The following is an 11,827-nucleotide window of genomic DNA, read 5'->3' as shown; positions in this document are numbered from 1 at the left end:
GTAGATCTGAAAACATTTAAATGTATAGAATGAAATTAAAACAGTTCAACTGTGTTTTCTGGGTAGTTATCTGAAATTCGCTACGTTTGTGTTTATTGTCCACTTTGATGGCGAACTTAATTTACTGTGAACACACGTCATTTTTGCTCCGGTACATTTTGGAACGCTTCTGCACGGAATTATTACGTTTAAACCTTTATCTTCAACCAAGTCTGTATCACAGAAGTACCACGTGATTGAAATGTTAAGGCAATTTCCCCCTTGTTAGCGGAGACTGCATTAAGGGTAAACACTGCATAAATCGGAAATTACCTTAACATCGCGCAATTAGTTTGGGTTTATTCAAATCTTATCGCGGAAGTGCAGCGTTACAACCCGATTGAAATTTAAAAGGCAATGTTTCCGTGTCAGAGGAGCCTGCATACGGCAAATACCTTTCCTATCTCGCAATCTGTAACGCTTCAGTGATTGAAGAGCCCCAAGTCTCACAACTATCAATGGCCTCAGGAGGGATATATCTTTAATTATCCTCCTCTCTATTTAGACAAAGTATGACAATCCGTGGCTGAAAAACAATGACTTATACATTCCATTTAAGATTGACCACATCATTGAGTTCAAGTTTCAATTCTTCAGTCACAATCCAGTCAGATCTGTACATGTTGGTACATTTCCCAAATAAACAAAATTAAAACCGGATAAATCATTTTCGATACTGTTAAATCAGAGGCAGTGTTTATTTTCCCTTTCAACAAAGCCTATTCAAACAAAGGTCCCTTTTTTAAAATCACTATACAACTTTAAATCAATCTTGACATTAAAAACTATGGCAGTATAGTTATCATTGGGCTACATTTTTTTTAAAGAACACTGTCCATTGATTGCTTGATCTCACAGGCAAGAACATTGCTTTAACTTGATAGATAGGTCATGAAATTTCCCTAACTTCAAATATGTCTTTTTGTGTTGACGCAGGTGGTGTCATTCTCAGTCTTGTTTAAGTTGACGCTTCACGTTTACTAATGTAAATTTTTGTACATTCCCAAACGTGTCTTTAGCTAATCTGTGAAATGTAACAGGATTTTGTGCAAACAGGTCTTCTGTATAGTGCATTTTAGTCATGTTAGTAACAGCATGTGCAACTCAGTTTTTTTTTTTTTTTTTTTTTACAAATACAAGATTTAAAAAGCAAGGAGTTCTGATGCAGAGTACCTAAGATGGCCGCCTAGCAAAAAGGCATAATTCAGTCTTCAGTTTTGCCCTGGGTCTTATAAGCCTGCTTGCGGAGGTGATTCTCGATCTCCTCGCGGAACACCAGCATGCCCAGGTGGGAGTGGGACGCCTCATTCATGGCTTTGGACTGGATGCACATGCGATACTGTTCTGGAGTCAGCTCGTCTGCACACTGCTTCTCGTGCCACAGATGGAAGAGGCCAGATACTGGTGTACGCGTCACGATCAGGTCGCTCCGCAGGTACTTCCTGTACAAGTGGACATCTTCCACACCCCAACCTTTCACGTCCAGGTCAAAACCTCCTAGAAAATATAATTGAGGGGGTAGTAAGATGTCTTGCTTATAGAATTGTCAGAGTAAAAATACATAGAAAGCACACAACACCATAGCAAAACTTCTCGGTTAACATGGCTTACCGATATTAAGGAAGTCTGAGCGATATTGACATGTCATTCCAAAGCCAAAATCTCTCCAGAATCCAGCATCTTTCTTGTGAATCTATACGAAAAGAACACTTGACATTGGCAAGTTGACTAATGCAAACATTGAGTTACAATTAAACACACTACATATACACAAAAGTATGTGGACCCCCATTCAAATTTGTGGATTCGGCTATTTCTGCAACACCCGTTGCTGACAGGTGTATAAAATCAAGCACACAGACATGCAATCTCCATAGACAAATATTGGCAGTAGAATGGCCTGTACTGAAGAGCTCAGTGACTTTCAAAGTGGCACCGTCATAGGATGCCACTTTTCCAACAAGTCAGTTCGTAAAATTTCTGCCCTGCTAGAGCTGCCCCCTACCTGTAAGTGCTGCTATTGTGAAGTGTAAACGTCTAGGAGCAACAACGGCTCAGCTGCGAAGTGGTAGGCCACACGGGAACGGGACCTCCAAGTGCTGAAGCACGTAAAAATTGTCCGTCCTCAGTTACAACACTCACTACCAAGTTCCAAACAGTCTCTGGAAGCAACGTCAGCACAAGAAACTGTTCGTCGGGAGCTTTTTCTATGGCTCAGCAGCCACACACAAGCCTACGATCACCAGGCGCATTGCAAAGTGTTGGCTGGAGTTGAGTAAAGCTCACCTCCATTGGACTCGAGTAGTGGAAACACGTTCTCTGACAGATAAATCTGGGTTTGGTGGATGCCAGGAGAACGTTACCTGCCCGAATGCATAGTGTCAAGTGTAAACTTTGGTGGAGGAGGAATAATGGTCTGGGGTTGTTTTTCATGGTTCAGGTTAGGCCCCTTAGTTCCAGTGAAGAGAAATCTTGACAATGACATGGTAACAGTTTGGGAAGCCCCTTGACTGTTTCAGCATGACAATGCCACCGTGCACAAAGTGAGGTCCACACAGAAATGGTTTGTCGTTGTGGAAGAACTTGACTGGCCTGCACAGAGCCCTGGCCTCAACCCCATCGAACACCTTTGGGATGAATTGGAACACCAACTGTGAGCCAGGCCTAATTGCCCAACACCGTGCCTGACCTCACTTAGCTCATGGCTGAATGAAAGAAAGTCCCTGCATCAATGTGGAAAGCCTTCCCAGAATAGAGGAGGCTGTTATAGCAACAAAGGGTGAGACTAACTCCATATGAATTCCCATGATTTTGGAATGAGATGTTCAACGAGCAGGTGTCAACATACTTTTTGGTCATGTAGTGAATATATTTTTTTGGTCATCCATTTTTACAGGTACTTACAAGTTGACTTTCAATGGGGGGAGCCAGCTCCAGATTTCCATAGACTATGGCAGGATTATACAAACTGAAAACCACTGGATAAAATACTCTCTTGTCTACAAGAAGAAAACAAGATGGAGGGGTTGAAATGTATTTTTGTACAAATTACATGCAAAATGCCAATAGTACACATTTAGAAAAATGACAAGTCACACACTGCCCGCATTAAGTACTCATGGAAGAAAACCCAAAGAATTTGAATGTTGGAAACAGTAGGGATGTGCATCGTTCTCTTTCAAGACGATTCGATACGTACAGTTGAAGTCGGAAGTTTACATACACCTTAGCCAAGTACATTTAAACTCTGTTTTTCACAATTCTTGACATTTAATCCTAGTAAAAATTCCATGTCTTAGGTCAGTTAATATCACCACTTTAGTTTAAGAATGTGAAATGTCAGAATAATAGTAGAGAGAATTATTTATTTCAGCTTTCATTTCTTTCATCACATTCCCAGTGGTCAGAAGTTTACATACACTCAATAAGTATTTGGTAGCATTGCCTTTAAAATCGCTTAACTTGGTTCAAAAGTTCTGCGTAGCCTTGCACAAACTTCCCACAGTTGGGTGAATTTTGGCCCATTCCTCCTGACAGAGCTGGTGCAACTGAGTCAGGTTTGTAGGCCTCCTTGCTCGCACACGCTTTTTCAGTTCTGGCCACAAATATTCTATAGGATTGAGGTCAGGCCTTTGTGATGGCCACTCCAATACCTTGACTTTGTTGTCCTTAAGCCATTTTGCCACAACTTTGGAAGTATGTTTGGGGTCACTGTCCATTTGGAAGACCCATTTGCGACCAAGCTTTAACCTCTTCGAGATAGGGGGCGATCTTTTAATTTTTGGATAAAAAACGTTCCCGTTTTAAACAAGATATTTTGTCACGAAAAGATGCTCGACTATGCATGTAATTGACAGCTTTGGAAAGACAAAACTCTGACGTTTCCAAAACTGCAAAGATATTATCTGTGAGTGCCCCAGAACTAATGCTACAGGCGAAACCAAGATGAAGTTTCATACTGGAAATGCCCCAGATTCTGAAGGCGCTGTGTTCCAATGTCTCCTTATATGGCTGTCAATGCGCCAGGAATGAGCCTGCCCTTTGTGTCGTTTCTCCAAGGTGTCTGCAGCACCTTGTGACGTGTTTGTAGGCATATCAATGGAAGATTGACCATAAGAGACTACATTTACCAGGTGTCCGCCCGGTGTCCTGTGTCGAAATTATTGCGTAATCTGTAGGTCCATGCGCGTTCCATTTCTTCAGAAGAGAAAGTCAACTGCCACGAAGGATTTATCGTCAATAGATATGTGAAAAACACCTTGAGGATTGATTCTAAACATCGGTTTGCCATGTTTCTGTCGATATTATGGAGTTAATTTGGAAAAAAGTTTGCGTTTTAATGACTTAATTTTCGTTTTTTTTCTTACCCAAACGTGATGAACAAAACGGAGCGATTTGTCAACACAAATAATATTTTTTGTAAAAACGGAACATTTGCTATCTAACGGAGAGTCTCCTCATTGAAGTTCTTCAAAGGTAAATGATTTTTATTTGAATCCTTTTCTGGTTTTTGTGAAAATGTTGCATGCTGAAAGCCAGGCATAATCCTATGCTAGGCTATCAATACTGTTACACAAATGCTTGTTTAGCTATCGTTCAAAAGCATATTTTGAAAATCTGAGATGACAGTGTTGTTAACAAAAGGCTAAGCTTGAGAGCAAATAGATTCATTTCATTTCATTTGCAATTTTCATGAATAGTTAATGTTGTGTTATGCTAATGAGCTTGCGGATAGATTTACACAATCCGGATACAGGTTTTTTCGTAGCTAAACGTGACGCAGAAAACGGAGCGATTTGTCCTAAACAAATCATCTTTCAGGAAAAACTGAACATTTGCTATCTGAGAGTCTCATTGAAAACATCCGAAGTTCTTCAAAGGTAAATGATTTTATTTGAATGCTTTTCTGGTTTTTGTGAAAATGTTGCCTGCTGAATGCTAACGCTAAATGCTACACTATCAATATTGTTACACAAATGCTTGTTTTGCAATGGTTGAGAAACATATTTTGAAAATCTGAGATGACAGTGTTGTTAACAAAAGGCTAAGCTTGAGAGCAAATAGATTCATTTCATTTCATTTGCGATTTTCATGAATAGTTAACGTTGCGTTATGGTAATGAGCTTGAGGCTGTAGTCACGATACCGGATCCGGGATGGCTCGACGCAAGAAGTTAACTTCCTGACTGATGCCTTTTCTCTTCCCAATTTGACCATGCAGTGCGCCTAGCAAAGTGATTGCTGTGCTCGTTATGAAATGATCAACTTTACCCTATATATCTAAAAATGACCACACACACACGCTGATGGTGAACCTGAACAATCTAAATAAAATATATTGTTAAGGCCCGTTCAACAGGTAGCCTATAGCCAGATGAGAGTTGCATCTCCAGTAGTTTACTTTTATTCCGGTAAAACACATTTTCAACAATGTATAGATAACAATTACCTAGCAAATGACATAGGGTTTATTAGTTCCGTGACAGCCTAATGTTGCGCAAGTCATTTTAGCATTTGAACACTGAAGATGCCATACAGATCAGGAACAGGCCACCTACCTCACGCTGGCCAGCACACAAAGCTGGGCACAGTGCGCAGTTTGACTAGGCTACTGGATATTCCCCTGAGGTGGTTCGGCATGCAAAATGACTTGACTGTCAACACAATCACATGCTTAGTTCGACACTGAAGGAGAGGGCGCATCAGCTGTCACAAAACATGAGGCATTTTCAGAAGGTAGAAAGTAATATGAGCAACAACAAACAAAATACAACGATTCATACCGTTTCAATCGATTTTCTGACCGAAGGATGCAAAATTTGGATTGGTTTCGGGTCCGCGGCCGATGCAGTCATATCTCAAACATTTGAATCGGGCATCGATGTGAATCGTTATATCCCTAGGAAACAGGAATGTGTAGGCTACAATGTTTCGATAGAAGGCACCTACTTGGAGCGGTGTGAAGGAGGCAGGTGTTGAGATAGTCCCGTGTGAAGTAGATATCCACATCACAGAAGAACATCAACACGTCACCCTTCTTCCAGGCGCGGGCTCCGATGTCCAGACCCCTGCCCCTGGAAAACTCCTCGTCCACTGGGATGAGGGTGTAGTTGGTAAAAGTCTCCTCCCTACAAAACCAACAATGTCATTTCAGTTGTCTGTGGTTTTGAGCACGAAACATCTAGACTAGAAACATAGACAAGTGACAGATGTCCAGCAGTAAAATCATATCAAAAGCACATCATATATCCTTTCATTCATATTAAAAGAAAACAAACCTGGACATTTTTTCCAAATAAGACTTCACCTCTCGTAAGCCCTCTTGTCCAAAGTAGACCACCGTAAGATGCACTTCCCTATCATGTTTTATGCAAACTTCCCTGCAATCACAAAAATTACACAATCTTTACAAATAGTAGGTATAGGCTACATAGACATTTTCACATGACTCACCACCACTGACCTGAAGTTGTGTAGGAACTGTGAGAATGCATCTGTTCTGCCCGCCAATGGTACAATGATATTGATGACGACTCCGGACGTTTCTACGGATGTGCTCCTGACTTTCATTAAAGGACCGAATGGACGGAAAAGAGTAACGTGGTGGAAATTGTCGGAGTCCTCTTTTGCAAAGAAAAGCTCGTAGAGTGTGCCTTTGTCCCGTTCTGTTCTGTACAGCCCTGCCCACATAAGGGTACACATCACAGTTTTGTCAAACATAGGGAACAAATATTGTTCAACTTTAAAAGGCAAGATGACATCATTTTTTGCATCCATGAAACAAGCAGATAGTGATCTGGATTAGGGGTTCCCATTCTGGCCCTCAGCCCTTCCAGATATTTGGCAGCACTAGCACATGCAATCGGTCAACTTATCATCAGGATCAGGTTGAGAACCACTGTTACATTACCCCAGTATAACTCTCTTACCCTCAGTAAAGTGGCTCTCAGTGTACGCCTGCCTCTGCATGGGCACATCCTCCTGGCCATCCTCCTCGTCTGGGTTGTTTATGACGTCCAGGGCCGCCTCAATGACCTCCACCAGCTCGTCCCTGCGGTCCTTCCGCACAGGCTTCTCCTCTGGGTGCCTGGTCAACCCCATCTCCAGTTGATACACCTTACCAGAGTTGAAGCTCTCAAAGGGGACCAGGGCGTACTCGCTGGGCAGCCGTGCTCCCGTGTTCACCTCGGCTTTGTCGATCTGGGAGTGGAGGAATTCGAGGAGATCCCCAGGCACCTGGTCCTTGGTCTCAGCCAGTCCCTGGACCCCAAGGCCTTCCTTCCAGTCCTGCAGGTCCTTGAGCTTCTCACTCATCTGCTGGAGCTCCTGCTTGAGCTGGGCGATCTGCCGCTTGAGGCTGGCGGCACGGCTGAGGTGGTGCTCCTCCTGCTCTTGCAGCAGGGCACGGTAGTACTCCTTCCCATAGGACTCCCCTCCCAAGCCAGGCAGGACCAGGCTGACGTCAGCTGGGGGAGTGCACTCCAGCAAGTAAGCAAAGAGGAAGAGGACCAGCAGCAGGACGAGCCCCAGGAACAGCCAGCGCATCCGTCCCTGCAGCGGAAAGCTTCGCCTGGGCATCACGCTCGCATCCGGTCTATGGGCGACGACTCTGCATTCCCTTTCACGTCAGGTAAATCTACCTCAAGCTGGACAGAATTAGGTCCAATGCATATTCTAGGAATGTTAAAAAGGTCCCCTCTAATGAGCAAGTTAGATTAACAACAAGGTGGACGTTTGTTCTGAGTGCTGCTATACAAAAAAAGCTACTTTGTTCGTTCATGTCACATTATTCAGATAAAGTCAGGAACACCGCTGGTGCATCTTGTTTGATGATCACAATCTGCCTGTTCTCTTGCAGGTGTTACATTGCGAGTGGAATCCATTTGGAATTCGTCCATCAGTGCACACATGATTTAGAACCTTTTAGATGAAAAAGCATTCATTCAGCAATCATTGTTCATTCATGTCATATTCATATGGTGTCAACAAATTCTGCAAGAAAGGAAATGCTGGTGCAATAAACATACTGTTGACCTAGCAATGACTTAAAGAGGAACTTGAATTTCATGTTTTACATATAGTACCAGTCAAAAGTTTGGACACCTACTCATTGAAGGGTTTTTCTTTGTATTTACTATTTTCTACATTGTAGAAAAATAGTGACGACATCAAAACAATGAAATAACACATAAGAAATCATATAATAACCAAAAGAGTGTTAAACAAATAATCAAAATCTATTTTATATATTTGAGGTTATTCAAAGTAGCCACCATTGCCTTGATGACTGCTATGCACACTCTTGGCATTCTCTCAACCAGCTTCATGAGGAATGCTTTTCCAACAGTTTTGAAGGAGTTCCCACATATGCTGAGCACTTGTTGGCTGTTTTTCCTTCACTCTGAGGTCCAACTCATCCCAAACCATCTCAATTGGGTTGAGGTCGGGTGATTGTGGAGGCCAGGTCATCTGATGCAGCACTCCATCACTCTCCTTCATCAAATAGTCCTTACACACCCTCGAGGTGTGGTTTGGGTCATTGTCCTGTTGAAAAACAAATCATAGTCTAAATAATCAGGACTTCTAAATAAATCACAGACAGTGTCACCAGCAAAGCACCCTCACACCTCCTCCATTCTTCACGGTGGGAACCACATGTGGAGATCATTCACCTACTCTGCATCTCACAAAGACACAGCGGTTGGAACCAAAAATCTCATCATACCAAAGGGAAGATTTCCAACGGGCTAATGTCCATTGCTCGTGTTTCTTGACCCAAGCAAGTCTCTTCTTCTCATTGGTGTCCTTTAGTAGTGGTTTCTTTGCAGCAACTTGACCACGGAGGCCTGATTCACACAGTCTCCTCTGAACAGATGATGTTGAGATGTGTCTGTTTCTTGAACTCTGTGAGGCATTTATTTGGGCTGCAATCTGAGGCTGGTAACTCTAATGAGCTTATCCTCTGCAGCAGAGGAAACTCTGGGTCTTCCTTTCCTGTTGCAGTCCTCATGAGAGTTAGTTTCATCATAGCGCTTGATGGTTTTTGTGACTGCACTTGAAGAAACTTTCACGTTCTTGAAATGTTCCGTAATGACTGACCTTCATGTCTTAAAGTAACGATGGACCGTCGTTTCTCTTTGCTTATTTGAGTTGTTCTTTCCATAATATGGACTTGGTCTTTTACCAAATAGGCCTATCTTCTGAATACCACCCCTAACTTGTCACAACACAACTGATTGGCTCAAACGCATTAAGAGGAACAAAATTCCACAAATTAACTTTTAACAAGGCACACCTGTTAATTGAAATGCATTCCATGTGACTACCTCATGAAGCAGGTTGAGAGAATGCCAGGAGTGTGCAAAGCTGTCATCAATGCAAAAGGTTGCTCCTTTGAAGAATCTGAGATCTAAAATATATTTTGATTTGTTTTAGCACTTTTTGGTTACTACATGATTCCAAGTGTTATTTCATAGTTTTGATGTCTTCACTACTATTCTACAATGTAGAAAATACTAAAAAAAGAAAGAAAAACCCTGGAATGAGTAGGTGTCCAAACTTTTGAGAATAGACTTTCACCTGAACCACTTTCCCTCGATGTGGTTTTTATTCAAGACTCGATCTGAGGGCTGTCCAGCAATGCCTGTCTGCTTATGGAACAATTACATCTAGGAAGGTAGCTAACGTTAGCCAACAAGCTATACAACGACAACAACATTAGCCGAACTAATGAGCTTGTGGCTGGGTAACTACTGTAGCAACCAAGCTACAAAGGGGACCTGAGAGTTGGCTAGCTGGAAAACTAGCTAACACCTAACGTTAGATACGTGTAAACAACCGCTTGCTATGAGCCGGTTGGAACGATTGTGTAGCTAGCTGTATATCGAGAAATATTTGCTTCGAACAGTAACGTTATATTTTTGCAAATACTTACCAAGATATTCAGCTCTCCGTGTAAGGACTAAAAAGCAGTAGCATCAAAAATAATTATTCTAAACAACGCCACGGAGCAAAGTGGACTGATCGAGAAAAGAAACTGTACTTCCGCAAAATAGTTTCTGTAGCTTCTTCTTTGGTGTGGTTTATCGGCAGTTGACATCCAACGTTATGATGCATTACCGTCACCTACTGCACTGGAGGGCCATAGACAGGGAGAAATTAAAATCGTAAGAATATGTTGCTCTTAAAAAATATAACAAAATATTTGAGACTATATCTAATGAAGTTCTAGTCAATATACTCTTTAAACTAAATTCCTGTATCCACTTCTCCCTCATACTAGATCCCAGCCTCTCTCTTTCCTCTGATACTGCCCACACTGCAGCAATACATGCTCCACGGTCTCTGTTTCCTGGCAATAATCACTTTCCCGTTGGATGCTTTCCTATCACATTGACAGACTTATTCAACTGGCTGTGTCCCACCCTTAATCTTGCAAAAATAGCCTCCTCTCTTCTATCCCTTCCTGCCATCCTCCCCTCCACAACTTTCCTCTGAACATGAAGTAAATGCCTGCTCTTAGTCTCTCTATTACACTGCTCCTGCCATCTCTGCACCATCACTGTCCATAACAGGCTTTTTGCCTCTGCCTTGCTCATTGAAACTACAACATCAACATCCCCACTACCAAGTGCTTGTTTAGCCAGTACATCAACTGCCTTGGTCCCCTCCACCAACACAAGGGCTGGGACCCAAATAAATCGTATCTGTATACCCATCTGTCTAATCCTGCCATGGGTTTGTAGCACCTCATAAAGCAGGTCTTGTCTGCTATGTGACCAAAAGGACTGGAGACTCATCAACTCTGCACATGAATCAGAGCAAATAACTACTTCTGTCTGGCTTGACTTCCTCCACCCACTGCAAGGCCAACAGTATGGCCATCAGCTCCGCCATATATACAGCCAGATGATCTGTAACACGTTTTCTGACTTCCACTCCACATTCCTGCACGACAAATGCTGACCCAGTACGTCCTGTCCTTGGATCTTTTGATCCATCTGTGTAAATGGCCACAAAATCCTGATACACAGTATCCAGACTTCTCTTAAACAAATCAGATGGATGAACACCCTCCCTATCTTTCTGTAGACTCTACAACACTTCTAGATCAACTACTGGAGGTAGGAGGGGCCATGGTGGATTTACAGGAATAGCTACCGTTGGACAAAACTCCCATCCATACAGTCCCATCTCCTTCGCCTGGGTATTACCCCACCCACCCAAAGCTTGTGTTCTGTCTTCGCTCATGTTCACAGCATGCCTCTAAAATCCCTTTCGTAAGATGAGACAACCCATGTCCCTGTAGGTTGACCCAATAATTAATTGCCAGCTGCTGTCTCCTAATCTGCAATGGCATATACCAGCATCTCCAACTGTAGAGCAGCCACTGGAGAGGTCCGAAACGCCCCACTACATATTCTGAGCCCTTGTATGACATCTAGCCTTTCCAATGACGTTCGGGCTGCCAAACCATACGCTTTACTGCCATAGTCTATTACAGATCGGATCAATGCAACATACATGGTCCTCAATGAGGAACGCCCAGCCCCCCCCCCACTCCTTCCCCATCAGACAGCGCATCACATTTAGCACCTTCTTACACTTTCCCACCATTCTCTCAATGTGTTCTGCCCAGGTCAGCCTAGTGTCAAAATATACCCCAAGGAACCTGATGGACCCCACCATCTCCAAGTTTCTCCCATATAACCTCAAGCATACCTCATCTCCCACCTTCCTCCTGGTAGAGAACTCTGTCTGAGTTTTCTCTACAGAGAACCTGAATCCCA

The 11,827-nt window shown here is 42.8% G+C and overlaps 1 protein-coding gene across 2 annotated transcripts; it reads right to left on the bottom strand.

The window, feature by feature from the left end:
- Window positions 1-718: 718 nt before the first annotated feature.
- LOC115135311 (chondroitin sulfate N-acetylgalactosaminyltransferase 2-like) lies at window positions 719-10,101 on the bottom strand. Of its 2 annotated transcripts, XM_065023319.1 has the most exons (9): window positions 9,973-10,101; window positions 8,312-8,582; window positions 6,968-7,958; window positions 6,502-6,718; window positions 6,317-6,418; window positions 5,988-6,166; window positions 2,944-3,038; window positions 1,651-1,732; window positions 719-1,536 (listed from the first exon to the last, which is right to left on the bottom strand). In XM_065023319.1, exons 3-9 carry the CDS (start codon window positions 7,614-7,616, stop codon window positions 1,244-1,246), a joined length of 1,617 nt encoding a protein of 538 aa, XP_064879391.1. In that variant the 5' UTR covers window positions 7,617-7,958; window positions 8,312-8,582; window positions 9,973-10,101; the 3' UTR covers window positions 719-1,243. The 2 variants fall into 2 exon arrangements, with proteins under 2 accessions (XP_064879391.1, XP_029525726.1); XM_029669866.2 differs by lacking the exon at window positions 8,312-8,582.
- Window positions 10,102-11,827: the final 1,726 nt, after the last annotated feature.

The sequence above is a fragment of the Oncorhynchus nerka genome, linkage group LG10, assembly GCF_034236695.1.
Source record: "Oncorhynchus nerka isolate Pitt River linkage group LG10, Oner_Uvic_2.0, whole genome shotgun sequence".
Lineage (NCBI taxonomy): Eukaryota > Metazoa > Chordata > Actinopteri > Salmoniformes > Salmonidae > Oncorhynchus > Oncorhynchus nerka.
Note: the sequence above shows the minus strand (reverse complement) of the source record. Positions and strands in the feature narration are given on the sequence as shown.

What these genes read in the sequence shown, in the direction of transcription:
- LOC115135311 (XM_065023319.1), bottom strand. Translation starts at nt 7,616, where the DNA reads ATGCCCAGGCGAAGCTTTCCGCTGCAGGGACGGATGCGCTGGCTGTTC. An exon ending in CCTCCTTCACACCGCTCCAA is followed by an intron (nt 3,039 to 5,987) that starts GTAGGTGCCTTC and finishes TTCTTCTTGTAG; the next exon opens with ACAAGAGAGTATTTTATCCA. An exon ending in CTCAGACTTCCTTAATATCG is followed by an intron (nt 1,537 to 1,650) that starts GTAAGCCATGTT and finishes TATATTTTCTAG; the next exon opens with GAGGTTTTGACCTGGACGTG.